The sequence below is a fragment of the Chiroxiphia lanceolata genome, chromosome Z (assembly GCF_009829145.1).
Source record: "Chiroxiphia lanceolata isolate bChiLan1 chromosome Z, bChiLan1.pri, whole genome shotgun sequence".
NCBI classification, from domain to species: domain Eukaryota; kingdom Metazoa; phylum Chordata; class Aves; order Passeriformes; family Pipridae; genus Chiroxiphia; species Chiroxiphia lanceolata.
Window position 1 is genome coordinate 15,144,110 of NC_045671.1, and position 20,049 is coordinate 15,164,158.

At 41.8% G+C, this 20,049-nt stretch overlaps 2 protein-coding genes across 6 annotated transcripts in view; both read right to left on the reverse strand.

Annotated features, from left to right (window-relative positions):
* Positions 1-401: 401 nt before the first annotated feature.
* CCNO (cyclin O) lies at positions 402-1,929 on the reverse strand. The gene is made up of 3 exons (XM_032675992.1): positions 1,678-1,929; positions 1,410-1,595; positions 402-1,237 (listed from the first exon to the last, which is right to left on the reverse strand). Exons 1-3 carry the CDS (start codon positions 1,927-1,929, stop codon positions 752-754), a joined length of 924 nt encoding a protein of 307 aa, XP_032531883.1. The 3' UTR covers positions 402-751.
* Positions 1,930-3,947: 2,018 nt separating this feature from the next.
* Positions 3,948-20,049, reverse strand: part of DHX29 (DExH-box helicase 29) — a 31,516-nt gene continuing 15,414 nt past the window's right edge. For all 5 annotated transcript variants that reach the window (XM_032675620.1, XM_032675623.1, XM_032675622.1 and 2 more), the window contains 11 exons: positions 19,135-19,219; positions 18,433-18,521; positions 17,913-18,041; positions 17,026-17,101; positions 14,691-14,915; positions 11,694-11,830; positions 10,960-11,053; positions 9,921-10,223; positions 8,446-8,577; positions 6,830-6,926; positions 3,948-6,153 (listed from right to left, as the gene is read on the reverse strand). In XM_032675620.1, coding sequence (XP_032531511.1) covers positions 6,098-6,153; positions 6,830-6,926; positions 8,446-8,577; positions 9,921-10,223; positions 10,960-11,053; positions 11,694-11,830; positions 14,691-14,915; positions 17,026-17,101; positions 17,913-18,041; positions 18,433-18,521; positions 19,135-19,219 — 1,423 coding nt within the window. In that variant the 3' untranslated portion in view covers positions 3,948-6,097. The remainder of the gene's footprint in view (positions 6,154-6,829; positions 6,927-8,445; positions 8,578-9,920; positions 10,224-10,959; positions 11,054-11,693; positions 11,831-14,690; positions 14,916-17,025; positions 17,102-17,912; positions 18,042-18,432; positions 18,522-19,134; positions 19,220-20,049) is intronic.

A 20,049-nucleotide genomic window follows, 5' to 3' on the forward strand; every position in this document is an offset into this window, starting at 1 on the left:
TGCTCTTTTAACATCGCTTCTGTGCACAGATACAAATAAAGAAAATGAAGTATTTTACAACATTATGGCTGCGTTCTGCCCTTGAATGTTTCCTGTGCTACAATACCAACTTGGATAGGAGCACGCACCTGGGTTAGGGCCCTGCTAGAAAACTAAAAACCAGCTGTTTTTTTATTCCACACTTCGTTTTCCTACACTTGTCAGTGCATCTACTTTTTTTTTTTTTTTTCTCCTTGGGCCAAGACCAAGCTAGCGCGTGCCAGTTTCAAACGGGGAATGTCACTTTCGGGCATCATTATTTTGTGGGGCTGGAGTTAACTGCCGGGGAGAACTCGTTCTGTGCCAATGCGTTTCCTCTCCCAGCTGTGTTTGCACACTGCCAGCAAATAAACGAGTAGAGGTAACAAGTAGCAAAGAGTTTATTCAACATTCAGTGTGTCCTTTCACCGTTATGTTCATGGGTCATCCTCCAAATAAATAACACAGTACGCGAGATTCAGTATATTATTTACATGCTGGATTTAAAACCAACCGAAACAAACAGCACAGGGACAGTACAGCTGACACGATACATAACATCATTTGCAAAACGTCATCTAATTTTCAAACTCAAGTGACACTAAGGCTTAGAGGATCAGACTCTGCACCTACTGTACGGAGCACAGACGGCAAAGCCAGAGCGGAGCCAGCGCCCAGCGCCGCGGACGCGGACAGTAACGAGGGCTGGCGCGGCCGCCACTGCCACCCGCTGTCAGCCGTCACGCCCCAGCCAGTGGCACTTCTGGGCCACCTCCGGGGGCAGGAGGAGCGGCAGGGACCGCCCGTTCAGAGACACTAGGAGCTGTAACTGGTCCATGCAGTCCCGCAGGGTCTCCTCCGGGTAGCCGCTGACTCGCAGGTCCAGAGGGCTGCGGTGTCGCAGCAGCCGGTCCGCCAGGCCCAGGCTGCCGGCGGCCAGCAGGGACGGCGCGTATTTGGTGAAGGCGTAGTCGGCCAGGCTGAGCTCCGCGACGCTCCCCGCCAGGCTCCGGGCGTCCGCCGCCTCCGCCGCGTCGGCCCCCCGCGCCTCTAGCCGCACCTGGCTGAAGTGCTCCAGGAAGAAGCTGACGGTAGGCGCCGCCAGGTCGAAGCCCAGGCGGTGCAAGACGATGCACTCCAAGTTGCGGAGCTGCTGGCGGGTAAAGGCGCCGCAGCAAAGGGCGAGGAGCTCCTTCACGCTGGGAGGGTGCACCTCCACCTGCGAGCGGGGAGAGGGGTGGGGAGATCGCCGCCGGAGAGCAGCGCGGGGGAGCGGGCGCGGAGCCCGCTGGGGCTGAGCTCGGAGCCGCCGGAGCCGCTCGAGCTGCAGAGACCCCGGCGGGCTGCAGAGACCCTGGCAGCGGGGCAGCCAGACCCCGGGACCGCCCTACCTGCTTGGAGGCGATGAGCAGCGCCGTTACCCCTAGGAGCTGGAAGCAGTCGGCGGCCACGGGGGTGGTGGCGAGGAAGCGGTCGAGGATGTTGACGGCCAGGCAGAGGGCCTCGAAGGAGAGCCCGAAGTGCCGGTGCACGGGGATGAGCCAGCTGACCAGCTTGCAGCGCGCTTCCGCCGTCACCTGCGGCACCGGCAGCGGGGTCAGGTGGGACCAACTCGGGGCTCCTCCGCCCACTCCCCGCCTCCGGCCCCGCTGCCCCCACCTGCGGCTGCCGGGCCAGCGGCTCCTGCGGCTGGAAGCGGCTCTCCAGCCTCTTGTGGGAGCGGTACCAGCTCTCTCCATAGTCACGGAAAGCCTGCAGCTCCTGCGGGTTGTCCCCCACGGCCCCCGCCGCCGTCTCCGGGCGCCGCCGCCGTGGCGGGCGGCGCGGGCAGCGCCCGGGGGAGCCGCCCGGCCCCCGCCGCTCCGGGGTGCCGATACCGCTACCGCACCGCCCGCTCGCCGCCGTCACCATGGGGCGGGCGGCCGTGCCAGCCCCGCTCCGGGCGCGGACGCGGCTATTTGAGCGGCGGGGCGGTCACCGCCCGCCCCCCGGGCACCTCGCCCTGCCCTCTGCCGGGCACCGCAAGGACCGCCGCCTTCAAAACAAAATCCGAGTCACCCGAACACCTATCTCTTCTCTGCCGCTTGCCATCGGGCCAGACGGCTGCGGTGGAGTCGCCGTTGGTCTGCGACCTCCCGACCACGGCCGCTCTCTCGGGCAGGGCACGGAGAGAAAACTGGGCAGCAGTGCCATAAAACCACGGCAGCTGAAGCTGCCATGGCTTCTATTTTGACACTACTAAATCAGGTTTCTCTACAGTTTTAACAGCTAGACTGCTCTGTATAAGTAACACTTTCATTTGAAATCAGTAGGAAACAGCACAAACACACCACGGGAGATACCTGGGAACGAAGGAGATCTCTGGGCCGTCTAGGTCTTGATTACACTTCCATCCATGGACTATTTATGCAGTGGAGCATTATTGTAAATAGCTGAATGCAGGGAAATTAAAATACTCCTGCACTCCAACCACCTGTTTGCAGTCTGCTATAAATGTGGAAAGACTTGCAGAAAGAAAAAGAAAACCTCTCCTAGGTTGAGCACTGGGAAAGATGTCATTGGGAAACAAGAGCTTCAAGCAACCCACACAACCCAGGAACAGAAGAGGGGAGTAGGGGGGTGTCATGGGTTGAGATTGGCCCCCCTGAGAGTCGGGGGCCCAGAGGTGATCGAGTGCCAGAGCAGTGTTCCCTGATGGCCAGTCACCACTCGTCTTGTTCGCTGCTGCTGAAAAATCATATATACACAACCACCAGAAGCTGTTGGCAATTCTTTCTGTGTCTGCTGCTGTGTGTGGGTGGAGAAGGCTAGGGGGTGGCTGGGCTTCCTTCTTTCCCCCCTCCAGGAAGGGAAGGGGAGCCCTGTGGCCCCCCAAATCTGCCTAGGCCAGAGTTGGAGGCAGCACTGGAGTAAGTGTGTTTGTTGTGAGAGAGACTCACAACCTTTGAGGTAAGCAGGAGAGAGAGAAGGCAGGCCTTGCAGCCAAGCCCTCTTCTTCCCCCCCCCCCTTTTTGCAGTTAGGCTGTAGAGGGGTTTTTTTCTTTCCTTCCCACTGTGAGTGGAGGAGAGGCTCAGCACTGAAGCAGAGCCAAGTGGATGGGCTGATAACGAAAGCAGCTCGGTGCCAGGGAGAAGAAACCCAGGCAAAATTGGAGATGGACTGGAGAAAAGCCTGGAGGATGTCTTTGCTGTGATCTAAACAGACAGCCGAACACTTGGAGGAGGAATCAACATTCCAGGACGTGTACGTTGATAAGCTGACTGAATTACAGCAGCCTACAAAACCGAGGTATGAGACTGAGAGAGAGATCACACAGCAGAAATGACACAGAACCAAAGAGAAAGGACTCAAAGCTATCTTCTTCGACTTCGTGAGGAGAAAGGACTTCAGCAACCAGCTGGAGGTTGGTGAGGGAGTGTTTCAGGTTCCCTAAACACTCCCACGAGAGAGAGACTGCGTTACGTATCAGCCTTGGAAGGCTTTTCCTGGACTAAAGTTAAAAGGAGAAGCTTCGAAGGGACTGATAGAAGTGTAATATATATATATATATATATATATATATATATATAGTTGCTTTTAGCCTGTATAGTATTTATTTGTGTAAATAAAATGTATATATGCTTCCCCCTTCCCCTATAGAAGCCTCTGGCCTGAAAGTTTTCTCTTCAGTGTTGGGACAAATTGTGGGAAAGGGTGGGAGGAAGCCTGGAAATTGGATTTTGGATTTCTAATGTGGCTCAAACTGCCCCAAGGGAATTCTGCAACTTCAATAGCAGGAGCAGGAACTCCTCTCCAACATGAAGACAGAGACCAGGAGGACATGCTGCCTTTAAAAAAAACTCTGAAGACGCCTGTTGAGACTATGGTGACAAAGATCCATACCTACTGACCACTCTTGTGTCTGACAAATGCTTCAAGAGAAACAACAAGTGTTAACAGAAGTCTTTATTAAATAAATCAAGCAAAAGAGAAAGTTCATCCAGCCAAAAGAGCACAGGCCCAAAAGTTGCTCATGTATACTGCAGAAGTAGAAAGCCACCATAGTATTTGTTTGTTTAAGATAACTGTGCTTATCTGTACACCACAGTGTGATTTCCTTAATCTGTTTTGCAGAAAACTGTTGCTCACTCAGAAGACCGTGGAATTTCCTATTTATTACAAAATATCCCCTTAATTTAGTTCATCAGGGCATGCTAGAGGAACACAAAGAATAACTGAATTTCAACATTACTATCCATACATAGGAAAAAAGCTCTCTGTTCATCACAGTTGAATAAGGGAGAACTCAAGGACAATTCACACTTTCCTAGGATTTAGCAATTTAAGACCAACAACTGATATGCAAAATTCAAATCCAAAAGGAAGAGAAGCTTGTTAGTTACTAAATTACTGAAATATTTTTCTAGTTCATGTTTGCAAAGGACACAAATAAAAGATCTCAAGTGAAACAAAACGTACAAAATTATCAGAATGCAGATTTAGTTCATATCTTCAATGAATATAGTTTGCAGGTTTTTATTTCAATGTTTGGGAATACAGAAAGCAAAAATAAGGTCTTAAGATCAAAACTTTACTGTTTAAATGCTTCCTTGCCTAAATGTGTTAAAAAACAATCCAGAACCCAGTTTCTGTCTCATCTATGAAACCAAGACTACCACTAGTTTATCACAACGCATAAATGAATAATAGATGTGATCACTTTTCCTTCAAAGTTCTTAATAAATTCCTATTACAACTTGCCTCTTCCTGATCTAAGTATAGGGTAACATCCACAAGCTGGTTTATTTTCAGCTCATGTTTCTCTCAGCACAGCAATACCAGTTGTGCTGTGATAACCTAACTGGACAGGCTCCATGTATGTTGCATTTTTATGCATTTTCCTCAGTGCCCTTTCTGGACACTATTAACTTCTGCTGTACAAAATCTTTATTTTTCAGATTAAACAAAAGTTGTCATCTACACTGTTCCTCTGTCTGTATGTACAGTTCCTACTTGACTGCAATCGTTCAACTGCAAACCTTCTCCACCAATATATTCGTCATTCTTGAAAGCAGAATTGGTGATCTAAAATTGCACTTCATAATTGCAAATAGTGTGGACAGGCAGAATGTAAGAGCATCTGGTTCATTAAGCTATCTGGTTAAGGATTTTTCAGTATCAAAGAAATAAGAAACAAAGGATTGCACAGACATACAATCATTGTGAGCAGGTGGTAAGAGAGAACAGTGAAGACCAGAAGCTTTCTGCCACTGAAAGTTTCCACCAGGAACTGCTCTGATAGAGCATTCAAAAGGGGTAACCTGAACTTTGATCAATAAAGGCGGAAAAAAACCATGCTCATCATTTGAAGGGGGCTTGCAAGACCGTGAAAACCTTAACATACAGAAGGGACAGCAAAACATATTGCAATTGCAAGGAGAGACAAGGATCAGGGTGAACAGGGAGGTACAACTGTGAGAAGAGGCACATCCTCTGTTTGGGAGGGGCTGCTGGTTAGTACACTTGTCTAGCTGAGCACCTGTTCACAGCAGTCCATATTATCATCTTACAGAGCATTTTCCTAATGTAAATCATACAGAAAAATTAAGACATCTATAAGATGTATTGGTTCAATACTGTAAATTCATATTTTAAAAAAACATTTACCACTTAGGAAACCCACATAAGAAACATTTGTCATCTGTTTGCACATCTCAAATAGAATTCTACTCAACTGAGATACAGTCTTTAGTCATCACTACATACTACATCACTGGTGATGGTATGATTAGCACATTAAGCTGAGAAGGAGAAATCATTCACAGCCATTTCTATATTGAAAAGAAACTGATTGCAGCTATCATTGGTATAGTCAGACAAATGGCACCAAATGTATTATAAATCCTAAACATATCCAATGTTCATCTTTAAAGTCATACAGAGAAAGGTTAATCCTATGCAAAATCCTATGCAAAATCATGCAATCTATCCCCATCATGGCTGGTAGCAACCACACTAAGCATTTAAATGTCAATTAATGTTGGAGTGCATATTTCCCCCGCCATTACTGAAGCTCTGGTTTGTTACTGATTTCTGGTTTCAGTTACCATTCTCTGTTTTTATCAGTTCTTTGATGATGCGTAAGACCTTGTCATCTGGGAAAGAAAACACACACAGTGATTGAAAAGAGTGAGCTTAAATACTGATTCCTAAACCCCAAGAAAATCAGAAGACAAGTCTAGCTATCAGCAATTTAAAATCTTAAATGTTTTAGGCTAAACCAAAATCTAAAGCAAAACAGGTGATTACAATTTGCCAAGCAAAAGGACAAACAGTTCCTCCATGGTACATATAAAATTACTCAATGGTAGTCATTTCAGTACTTCACAAAAGAGACTGATAAAGTGATGGGTTACCTACAGATACATTAGTACAGGAACTCCCCAAATACTATATTATTCTGAACATGCAGTGTCTATCCCTTAACTTAGACAATTTGCATAACACTTAGAAATTATCCATGCCTAAAATTCTTCACACACAATCTTAATTCTGCTTTGAGATGCACAGCTCACCATTACTACCACCACCCTGAATGTTGTTATCAGGAATATCTTTAAAACAGCAGTTGTGCAGATCTTTGTAAATCTGGCATGAGCCACACAATATATGCACAGTTAGTAATGACTTTCTGGATGTCTTTCAAGGTAATGGAATAACATTCAAAGTCACACCAACCCCACTGAGTGAGGATGCCATGGGCTAATGATTTCTCAGATTTGCCACAAGGTCCACTTAACAAACAATAATGTCAGCAATGAATAAAGTTACCTTCAAGTGACATTTTGGGATTTTCAAGCTTCTTCTTCAAAACAGACTCAATGAGAACTCTCAGCTGTTTGAAAATTACTGCTATCTTTACAGGAGCCTATAAAGAACAAAAAAGACAAACATTTGCATTATCAGACATTTTATACCAAAATACAGATCAAAAGATTACTTTACATAGAAATAGAAATAGACATAGAAAACATGATGCATACGCATGATTTTAAGCATATGGATAGCATACTCATTAAATGACTGGGCTTACATTATACTTTATCTTTAAGCACTGGTTGGTTGTAGCATCACAGCCTAAAGAACAGCAGCTTAGAAGAGTAATTCAGAATGAGTTCCCACATATTTCATGATCAACCAGCATACAGAGAAATTATTAATTTACCAATAAGATCCCCAATTAATTGCTTACCAACCCAAGATAAAAAAGTACAAATTAAATTTATACCTGAAATAATATAGTTACACATTTCCCTCTTGGGAGGTCTGTCAGGCCTTCCAAGAAAGCAGTCACAAACCTCTACTAAATCTCACTAGGAATTTTGATACCTAAAGCTGAACCCTCTTCCAGGAATATTTCTTTTTTTCTCCTCACTCTCTATTCCACTATTTGTTTTGTTTATATGCTGCCTTTGGTACAGTAAGTAGCTGTTATGGCAGAAGCACAAAAATGCAACATATTCTGGTTAGCATGTCAACAGAAAAAATAGAAATTCTGAAACACATAATAAGATATGAGTGGCTCAGCAAACACTCAAATAGGTAGCCACCCAGGGATCACAAAAAGAATCTCCAACAAACCCACAAGGGACTCGCTTTTTAAAATCCCCTATTCATGACAACTAGTGAACTCAATTAGATGGCTGCTTACTTGCATCAGCAGAGTGCAATAAATTAAAATGTCTTGTATCTTAAAGTTGTCTTTAAGAGTAACACATGGCCCACAGGAGCACAGAAAATTTTAACCAAGTAGCTGGGAGGGTAGCAACAACCAGTGCTTGCCACTAACAAAATTTACAGAGGATCTTGCCATTTCAACTGTTTTGTCTACAACTCAGTTTTCCCATTTCTAAATAAAACTTTTACACATGGAAAGGAAAAAACCCTAATCAAGAAAACCAAACACCCCCACCACAGGTAAGCAGGTATTTCACAATTTGGATTTTTTTCTTTCCCAAATAGTTTTGTCTGGGTATAGGAGTATATAAAGTAGTATATTAAAGGCAAACGTAGTTACAAGATTATAAGATTGTAGGAAAGGGTAATATAAAACCAGCACACTCCTCTGGTTTCAGTACGACTCAATAAAAAAGGCTTAGTCTACATTCATTTTCAGTACCTCTTCTGAAAGAACAGTTTCTTCATTAAGAGAGAGGAAACTGGTTTGTTGCAAGTCATGTATGACAAGCCTATTCTTCTAAGTGTGATTTACTAAGATTTCATGACATGTACACAAAATTTCCCATAATTTTTGTAAATTCTCCCCCCTCTTCTTTCCTCATCTCCATCTCACATATATAGTGGTCTGAATTAAACTGGTGCATCAACTGTGTAATACAAAAGCCCATGGAACCACAAAATGTAGTTTAGATATCACTCCAGTGCACCTGAAAATGGATCCAGCCATCAACCGTCAGGAGACGCTCCCGATGCTGGACTTCTATATCCCCACCAAAAAGCAGAATGGGAAAGGGGGATATTAAAGTAGTCTCTCTCAAATACACTTTAGAGTACCTCACCTGCATATAAACAAACACACGCATTAAAAACAGAAACAAAAAATCCCAAACCATGTAACATCTAATAACACCAGATTTAATTGCTACTTTTGAAAGAAAAAAATACACTTTTTTTCCTTTTCAAGATCCAACCAACTCAAGTTATTGCACACAAACAATCAATGGCTATTTATCCACTGTAGACCACATAAAATAACTCACCTCTAAGCAAGTGACAGGCTTATACACTACCAGGAAATTAGCTAAAGCCATAGTAATCTTGTTAAAGTTCAAATGGAAAGGTAATGATACCCTACTGATGTTCATAGAAAGAACATCAAAAGTAGTAAAACTACTGAAATAAAAGGCAGATAAAGCTCTTATGTTATACATTACTCTAGGGAGCAACTGTTTTTTCAGTCTATCTATATCCACATATGCACTTGCATAAATGTGGTAAATACACAGACACACTGACACACATATAGTTAACTACTGTGGGGCTCAGCATGCGCTGCTTCTGGCTTTGGAGCCTCTCACAAATAAATCAGAAAGGGAGAGGAATGAGTTGCAGCGGAAAGAAAGGAAAGAAAAAGAGTGCATTTTCATACAGAAGTGCAGGCTTTGTTTGTTCCACTGTTCAACAGAGTAACTTACTTACCTTAGCTGCTGTCTTGTCCTTACACTATAAGGTTCTTGGGGACAAGAAATACTTTCAGCTCTCAAAAAAATACTACCACTTCATGTGCCTTAAAAGTCTAGTATTTCCTGCTTCTCTACAGCAAATTTGGGCATTAAGCAACTGCTGACAAAATTTTGCTGTACTGGAAGTGTAACTAAATATAAACACTTGAATTCAGCAAACAGTTGACAAGGGGGAAGAAAGTGACAGGAAAAAAAAATGAAATTAACTTAGGGAGTTCAGCAGTCAATTACATAATTGGCTATTTCATTTTATTACTGGAGAATGTGAGTTCAGTACCAAGTGTCAAAATCTTAGAGTCTGCTTTGAACAGTAAAAGAGAAAAGACACTTTGAAGTTTACTACTACACATGGTATTTAAATCAACAGGACTGTATTCAAAAAGGTCAGTGATATTATCAAGTTAAATGATACATAGCAAGTTCCTTCCGTTTCTAATTACCAGTTTCACTATGAACAAATTTGTTGATGATCTTCAGCCCTATTTTCTTTTTCTCCAGCACTGAGTTGATTGATTTTTATGGACTTTAGGATCATTAGATAATAAAAGACTCTTTTAAGTTAAAACATTCAGTTATTAAATAACATACACTAGTGTACAGTATATTAGAGGCATAACTCTACACAAGGTATCAGCTACATTCACTTATGTTCAACTTACCTTCTCCTGGTAAAGCAGCCATCCATATGTTTGTAAGTCACGGTTTACAGAGGAGGGATGCACTTGCGCTTTACCCTGAGCAGTTTCTACAGTACAAGCCAGTTTCTCTGTAATATCCACAGACTTCATATATAGTATTTTTCCTACATTGTCATACAGCCCAGCAGTCAACACAGCTTTAAGAAGAGCTATTTCACTGAGAGAAAGGGATTGTGTGACTCCATTTGCATCCCATCCACATTGTGTTGTAGGTGCTGTGAACCCTGCTGCTCTGACCACCCTTATGAGTTCCTGCTTCACATCCTGAAATTAATAAGGTATTAGTAAAATTTTCAGTTAAAAAAGTTATATACTCCAACAGCAGGCAACGACACTTTGTCTGAACTATTCATGCTCTCCAGGGGAAAATCTCTTACTAGAAAAACCACTTGTATTTTCTGCAGCTACATGGGAATACTGGCTATTTGCATGAGAAAAACATTATCTATAACATAATCCTGTATCTGGAATATAGGATCAGATATATGGAACTATATATGCTGCAAATACTAAATCTCATACCTCTTTTCAGTTAAAATGAAAAGATACGTTTGCATCAAAGATCCACTTCTGCTTAGAAGTGACCCAAACTTAAATAGAGAAGATCAATTAAAACGTTTTCTCACCAAAAATAAAAGTCCATTTACATAAGTTTGCGGCTCATTTTTCAAATTAAGTGTTAATAGACCTATTGTTTGATTGAAAAAACAACACAATATAAATACTTTAATTCATAAAGTTTTGATTCCTTGGTGTAAGTAAGGCCTAGCTTCTCCAATGGCAGTGACTGCAAAACTGTATACCAAAGTGTCCACATCAAAACTCAAATACGGACACAGCTACCTCAACTGAGGGCGTGCATTTCATCAGTACCTAGCATTCCACTTGCTTTTATCTTGTCTAAATAATAACTGTAATAACCTCTTTAAAAGGGAATGACATTTCAGAGGGAAATTATAACAAATAACTTACAAGTGCAAAGCGTAATTATTCAGTTTACCTCCAGAGTTAACAATGAAGTCCTATTCAGGAAATTTTTTCTGCAGTAAGTCATTTCAGCACGATATCCCCCTTCCTGTCGAGCCCTTTTCCACCTAAGGAAAAAATCCTGTCTTATTACAGCAAGAAGAATCCCACCAAGAGTATAACAATAGAAATGGTAGTAAGTTAAAAAGGAATAATGTTTTTTGGTCAGCATTCTCCACTCTAAAATAAGTTGCATTCACGAAGATGAATGCTGTTGGTCTAAGGGCACTCCAGAGAACATGCCTGTAACATAGATTGGACAAGATACTAACAAAAATACAAGGTGATTTTCACTCAAAAAACACACATTCCTTGACAGCTGAAACAAAATTCAGGTGTGATTTTTGAGACTTAGTGACAATACCCTAAAGAGAAAAAAAAAATTTATGTCATTTTATACTTTTGTACTTTACCAAATACAAAATATTCTGGTTAGAATACCACAAACAGCAAGCAAAACACTTTACACGCTAGGAAAAACTGACACAGTAAACCTCTGTATGTGTGTCAGCAGTGTTAAAACAAGTTAAAGAATAAAATACTAAGCAAGCTATCCTTTTGTGTTACAGTATTTGACAATCTATTGTTATTCTGAAGAGAAATACCTGAAGTGAAGGGAGTTCAAGAGGAGATATTAAGGATTCTTTACATAATGGCATTGCTTAAGTGTTATCTGCAAGTCGCTATAAGCACAGAATTATCATTTACCCCAGATAAGCGTTGTAGATTGTTATATGGTCTGAAACTGCCATAGCTAGAGATGATTTTGCAAGATCTGCTTCATCTTTTCGACCAATTGGTGTAGTAAATGGGGATTTTTCTGTCATAACAGCAGCCAGAGTTGCCTGCAATTAGTAAAGTACACATTATTTAACAGTATTTTATTACAACCTTACAGGTTTATAATACAAATGGCTTTAAATTTTCTTTTACTGTTAGCAGAGAATTATAGATCTGTTTAGGTCAGAAGGGATCTTAAAGATTATCTAATTCCAAGCCCCTGACATGGGCAGGGACACCTTCTACTACACCAGGTTGCTCAAAGTCCCACCCAACCCGGCCTTGAACATGTCTAGGGATGGGACATCCACAGCTTCTCTGGGCAACCTGTCTCAGTGCCTTCACCACCTTCACAGTAAAGGATTCCTAGTATCTAACCTAAACCTACCCTCTTTCAGTTTAAAGCCATTCTCTCTTGTTGTGTCACTACACGCCCTTGTAAAAAGTCCCTCGTTAACACTCTTCAGGTAGTGAAAGGCTTAAGTCATCCCAAAGCCTTCTCTTCTCCAGGTTTAACAACCCCAAATTTCTTAGCCTTTCCTCACAGGAGAGGTGCTCTATCCCTCTGATCATCATCATGGCCTCCTCTGGTCTTGCTCCAGCAGCTCCACGTCCTTCGTATTTTAGGGACCTCAGAGCTCCACGTGGGGTCTCACGAGGGCAGAGGGCAGAGTAGAGGGGCAGAATCACCTCCCTCAACCTGCTGGCCACCAGCCCAGGATACATTTGGCTTTCTGGGCTGCAAGTGCCCATTGCTGGGTCATGTCCAGCCTCTCATTCACCAGCATCCCCAAGTCCTTCTCAGTAGTGCTGCTCTCAATACCTTCATCCCCCAGATTGGACTGATACTGGTTGTTGCCCCAAACCAGGTATAGCACCTTGAACTTGGCCTTATTGAACCTCATGAGCTTTGCATGCACTTCTCCAGCTTGTCCAGGTTCCTCTGAATGGCATCCCATCCTTGAGGTGTGTCAATCACACCACTCACTTTGGGGTCATCAGCAAATTTGCTGAGGGTGCACTTGATCCCTTTGTCTACATTAATGAAGATATTAAATAATGCTGGTCCCGCTATGAATATCCATCGATATTCATAGTGGTCACTGATATCCATTGGGACTCAGCTGTTGACTGCTACCCTCTGGACGTGACAAGTTTCTTATCCATCTAATCCACCCATCAAATCCATCTCTTTACAATTTAAAGAGAAGGACGTTGTGAGGGACTGTGTCAGAGGCTTTACAGAAGTCCAGGACATCTGTGGCCCTTCCTTTGCCAACTGATATAGTCACTCCATCATAGAAGGGCACTCCGTTGGTCAGGCAGAACTTGCCTTTGGTGAAGCCGTGCTGGCTGTCTCGAATCACCTCCCTGTCCTCCATGTCCCTTAACATATACCTAGGAAGATCTGTTCCATGAGGTGAGGCTGACAGGTCAGTAGTTCTCAGGGTCCTACTTTCCACTCTTTTTTAAAAAAGGTGGGTAAAATGTCCCTAGTGACTTTCTCCAGTCACCAGAAACTTCACCTGACAGCCTATAAACTTTTTGAACATCATGGTAAGTGGTTTGGCAACTACACCAGCCAATTCCCTCACGACTCTCTAATCCACCTCCTCAGCTTCCTTACAGTTACACAGATTCAGGTTCCTGAGGTGGTCAGGAACCTGATCCTCTATAACAGTGGGAGGGACTTTGCTGCCCCAGTCCCCATCTTGCATTCCACCCGCTCAAGAAGTGCAGTAAGAGAGGGTGCCATTGAAAACTGAGGCAAAACCACTATTGAGTCCCCCAGCCTTCTCCTCATCCATTGTTACCAGCTGGTCAGCCTTGTTCACCAGGAGGGAACGCTTTCTTTGACCTTCCTTTTCTGGCCAACATACCTGTATAAGCACTTCTTGTTCTTCTTTGTGTCCCTTGCCAAGTTCAGCTCCAGCTTTGCCTTGGTCTTCCTCACTGCACTCCTACACAAATAGACTGCATCCCTACAGTCTTCTCAGAATACCTGTTCTTGCTTCCACTGCCTGTGCATTTACCTGTTGCCCTAAAGTTTGACCAGCAGGTCTCAACTCATCCATGCCCATCTATTGTCTTCCTTGCCCTATTTCTTGAGCCTGAGGATCACTAGCTTTTGCACTCTATGCACAATATGTAATATTTAATGATAGTTTATCTTCTACTAAGTTTCAAGGAAAACTTACCACTATAAAAATTTCCTACACAGAATTCAGTACTTGCTATATTAAAGCCACCACTTACATAATGTCTTACATACATGGATAAAAAAATATTAAATCTCAAAACTCACACAAAATGTTTTGCCAAATGACAGAGCAGTATCCGATACAATGAAGACCAAATTAATCAATTGCTTTACGTTATACCACATTAACAGGAAATATTGAGAATTTTAACTTCCACTTTCTAGCAACTAACATACCCATGTTTCCTCCTAATTTGCAATGAATTAAATGGATTAAGTGAAAATGCAAACTATGCTACAGTCTTTATATAATAAATTACCACATCAATTATTTTCAGTAACTTTACATCAGCATGTTCTTGGCCCACAGACTGTGGGGTAATCCAGACTGCCTAACCCATAAGTAACAGGACTTTTTCTAAAAGTATTAGACTCCCTGGGATCACCACAGAACTGGAGACCAAGCCTGACTATACTTTGTGAATAGTACTTAGGAGTTTAAAATAATAGAATCATTTTAGGTTGAAGAAGACCTTTAAAATAATTGAGTCCAACCATAAAAAATACTCAGATTATTCCCCTCCATGATACCTGGCTACCCTCACTCTAAAATAAACATTTTAACTTCTTGCATCATCTTTTCAAGATACCACGTTGCAAAAAATCAGGTTAATTACAAAGAGTTAACAATTTCTAAAATTTAGATAAAATTTATTTTTACTCACCACAGGATCCAAGCAGCCAAATATAGCACCAAATATAAGCATTTTGCCAATCTTTACATTAACAGGAAGGGCTGCAAGGTGCTGGCCCAATGGAGTCAGCTTGGGCTCGTTTAACTGACAAGCCCCAATCTTCCTCAACAGATTCATTGCATTACCAATTACTTGCTGCTGTGGTGGGTCTAATGCTCTGGAAAGAAAATCTTCAGGAGAGCCAAGATTGCATTTCTGTGGAATAAAAGGGTATGTATTTCAATATAAAAACTTATAATAAAAAACTTTTCTAGTAACTAAAAAAAAAAACTGGAAAGCTGTTCCTGCAATCAAAAGCTCACACTCTCTCCCTTCTAAACAAGCCTATTGTTTCCCGGATGGCTGACATGCCCCAAACCAGGTTTACACTGTTCAGAGAAATGTGTTATCGGTGATCACTGATGAGCAGGACGCTCAAACCTGATGGGATACAATTCAATCTAGAACTAATTCACCAGGTTGCCAGTTTTCCCATGCATATCTTACTCACTTAGGACATGGAGAGAGGTAATGGAATTGCTCCCTAAAGCAGAAATGCTATTTAACTAAGTTTGAATTCTCACTCTCAGACAAACTGGAATTGTATAGCACACTATTCTCACTGAACAGCATGCTCTGGATTTTCCAGCACTCAAGGGCTGAGTTACCCCCTGACCTTGTGGGAGAAGCCCCACTGAGTAATTACACTGGATTAGCTAATAAGTGTATAAGGTCAGTGATTCCAAAACAGACAGCAGTATAAAGGTACAAAGGCATGCACAGTATTTTTAGCTAGCAAGGTGCCTTGGGCTTCTGTGGACACGTGTGGTAGTTTTAGTCTAGGCCTTCCTTGGTGACCAGTTTGTAACCAAGGAAATAGCCGGATTACCCGGTATTCCCTATGATTTTTACGTAAGCCAGGGCTATAAAGAAGAAAGGAGGAGAGGCTTTTGCTCTGGTGGCTCTGGAGGTGCGGGTTGCCTGCTGTCGGGTCTGCCGTGTTGGGGAGTGAGGCCTGGTGAGGCCTTGTCGACCTTGGGAGGTGGAGGTTGCCGGTGGTCGTTCCAGTGTTATTTTCTGTTGTCCCAAGGAGAGTAGTAGGATATTCTTTTGCTAATTCTTTAGTTGCTAGATCTTGGGTTATTGATTGTGTATATTTTATTTTGGTTTTGTTCCCTTTTCCTCCCCCCTTCCCTTTCCCTTGGAGTTGTGCATGGTATTTCAACTGCATATAGTGGTATATAACGTAAATACATTTATTTTCATATAGGTTTGGCTAGTTTGGATTTTTCATGGTTTTTTTTTTCCTTAACACTGTGCTGGAGGTATTTTGGTGTTGGGTCTGGGACTTGACAGAGAGCCAAGTAAAACTTAGAGAACACGTTTTGGTAGTAGGATGACTGTGAGAAGCTGCTAGAAGCTTCCCCCATGTCCAGTGAAGCTAATGCTAGCTGGTTCCAGGACAGACCCACCAGGCCAAACCCATCAGACAGGGGTAACACCTCTGGGATAAGTTACTGCACAGAAGCAAGAGAAGAAGGAAAGGGAGGAGGTGCTTCAGCATGCTGCAGCATACAGCCCATGGGGAAGACCACGGTGAGGAAGACTGTTCCCCTGCAGCCTGTGGAGGTCCATGGTGGAGCCCATGCCTGAACAGATGGGTGCCTGAAGGAGGCTGTGACACCATGGGAAGCTCACACTGGAGCAGCCTCCTGGTAGGACCTGTGGCTTCCCAGAGAGAGCAGCCCACCCTAGAGCAGGTTTGCTGGTTGGATGTATGACCCTGTGGGGGACCCTCATTGGAGCACTTAATGAAAAACTGTAACCTGTGGGAAAGATTCACACAGTAGAAGTTCATTGAGGACTCTCTGCTGTGGGAGGGACCCCAAGCTTAAGCAGGGGAAGGAGTCCTCCCTCTGAGGAGGAAGCTGCAGCAGAAGTAATGTGTGATGAAATGACCATAACCCCTCTTCCCTGTCCCTCTGCTCTGTTGGAGGGTAGGAGGTAGGGAATTGGAAATAAAGTTAAGCCCAGGAAGGAGGGAGGGGTGGGTGGAAAACATTTATAAGATTTGGGTTTTACTTCTCATTATCTTACTCTGACTTGATTGGTTATAAATTCAATTAATTTCCCCAAATTAAGTCTGTTTTGCCTGTAACAGTAACTGGTGAGTGATCTCTCCCTGTCCTTAACTCTGTCTATGAGCCTTTCATTATATTTTCTCAGTTGAGAAGGGTAGCAATAGAGAGACTTTGGTGGGCACCCGGTGTCCAGCCAAGGTCAACCTATCACACAAGGTTAGCAATTCCAAAACCAAAATCCATACCATAATATGAAGGCATAATTCCTCCAAAGGCACACGCAGTATTTCTGGAACAGAATATTCCATGAAACTTTCAAACCTGCAACATCATAAAAACATAGAATCACATACATTCAATTTAATATTTGAATTTCACATAGTCATTCTTCGTAGATATTCTTTTGAGGGGCATGGCAGGGAGAGCAGCACGGGTAAGCTATTTATCCTTTGAATTAAGGCATGTGTCGTAGCTTTGAAAGCAAGAGTTTTAGTCAGAGAGGGAAAGGCAGTAAGACCCCAATTTTCAAACCAGTCAGTAAAATGCATAGCTCTCAAACTGGAAATCCTATATGAAGCTAAAATGCCCACTTCATTGGTTGTATCACAATACTTTAACCTTAATTATTTCTCAGCTGAAAGTTGCTTCAGACTTTCAAAGAAGCAGGAAAAACATTATTCACTGCAGTGACAGAAACCAATTCTGCCCCCATATCTTATCCATAGAGACAGAAACCACTTCAGAAACTCACAGATCAGTCTGACAAAAAATTTGAAGTTCAGGAGGTAAGGTTTGCACCTACTGGATGTGAGGCAGTAGGTGCTGTCAAAAATTGATGTTCCACAATTCCCTGTTGCCGCACTTTTCCTTTAATTATAAATATTTTTTTCAAAACACATAATAGAGATACTAAGAATAAAAGAAACCTCTTTTAAAAATGTGAAACAAAAACTATTGTAACACTTTATACATATGATATTCAAATTCTGGTTTTCGTTGGGGTTTTTTTCCAGTTTAATCTTTCCAGTTTGCAGTAATTAAAGTGAATTTCAACAAGAATTCTTGGTTTTGCACAGAAAAAAACCCAAAAGATATCTATGTGATCTACAAAATCTTGCTAAGTTTACCATACCTCTCTCTTGTGTACATTCGGAAGCAGAACCCATCCCTAACACGTCCAGCTCTTCCTTGTCGCTGCAGAGCACTCGCTTTACTAACAAAGGTCTCTTCCAGGGAACTCATCTGACTGCTTTCGTGATACCTGAAAAATTCAAAATCAAAGAACCTTGAATATAACTTACAAATGAAAGTGTAAAGACTGGGAAGTGAAAGAGCTTTTTTATTATTTCATCTCCCTGGCAATTCAGAATTGTTCCAACACATTGTGTAAAAACTGAGACAGTATAAAAAGGATCGCCTTAATTTTTAAATCAGTACTTAATCACGATTCTCCACATCTATGAACAACTTCTCTTGTTGTTCAAATCATTTGAAAATCCAAACTTGTACCTAAATTGCAAGCTATTCAATGAGCTCAGCACATTTTTGCATCCAGAACTGTGGTTTCATAAGGATATTACAAAATTCTTGCAGTACTAACCTCCAAATATCTACAGTAATCACAGCATGATTGATGCAAATCAAACTCTCACCTATTTTCCTTTGTTCTCCCAGTATCAATTACAAAGACAACATCTGGTATTGTAATACCCGTCTCTGCTATATTGGTTGCCAAAACAATCTGGAAAAAGTAACATAAAAACTGTTAGACATTCCATAATTCTTCTATTTCTCTTATCTTTTAAATTACTATTTCAGAGTAAATTTGGTTAAAATCTTTCACCCAGAAGTGTTTCCCTAAATAATCTGACAAATAAATAAACACTATGTAACTCAGAAAATGGTCTGGTTTTCCCCAGTTACTGAGGAACTGAAAGTTAAGTAAGAATTTCACATTCACTTTTTGTTTCATAATCCATTAAAATTACTGGCTGGTATCTTCTAAAATTGATCAACATTTAATTAAATAGTTTGGCAGTAAATAAAATACTATTTTCCCAGATAAAAGCTATAGTTACCGGTTAACAACAGTTAAAATACAGGAAAGCAACAACTAAAGATGTTAATAGAAAAATATCAGGTTTAAAAATTTGTCTAATTACTGTCCAGGTTTTTACACCATATTATCTTCTATCCATTACAGACCACCAAATTAGAATTTTTCTTTTAAGTGAGAAGATTCTGGGGACAACTGGTTGTTGCATAATTCTGTATGATTAGATTTTATAACAATTCAGAATTTCAACCACAGCAAGTTTCTCCTTTCGTTGGTGAACTTTCTAAATACATCATACCTTTCTAATACCAAGAGGAGGTACTGTAAATGCAGCTGCTTGATCTTGAGTTGAAAGAACAGAATGCAAAGCTATTAATCTGTGCCTAGAACAAGAAATTACGGTAATCAATACACACTTATCAAATAAGATACAGTAAAAAAATAAGACCAGCATGATGACAATAGCTTGGAGAAAGCAACTAGAATGGACAATAGAGTAAAACTTCGTATGATTAGGTATGGAAGTCTGCCTCACTGTATTATTACAATACAAAATAAAACCAACATCATTAGTTCACAGGGCTGTTCTATTCAGTAAAAACGCAGGAAAAGTACTACTACTGCAAAACTCTAGGTTAATTTACATCAACAGCCTAGCAAAAAAGGGAACTGTGTGTCCATGAACTCAAGCTCTTTACATTGTGCTTCCAAGACAAGGACCACTATTGATACTTTGCACAGATCTGTAAACACATGCAACTTTCAGATTGAGTAAAAAAGGCCTTCAGGGATAAGACAGCTACAGAGATTTGTACTTTCCTTCTCTTCCAGACCTTAACATCTCAGTCCATCTATGAATCTTTGGTATTTGACTGCAAATGTTCTTTTCATGCCGTTGTCTTAACTTTTAGTTACCCACAATATAAATTTCAAAACTATCTGTCATTACAGTCCTAGGCCATTTCTCTTGGTAGATTACTGTCTCTGGAGCTCTTCGCAGGAAGCAGTCACTTCCCAGTAAGCCACAGAAATCTATATCCCAGGTATGGCAGCTTCTACACCCTAAGTGGAAAAGAAGTAGTCAAGTGCTTTGTGATTAGGTTTGTTAAAAAATATAATAAAAAATAAAGTCACTACTGTACCATTCCTAAGCATCTGTCATTTTTGCTCGTAAAACTTTTAGATAACAAAAGGACATTTGTACCACAAACAG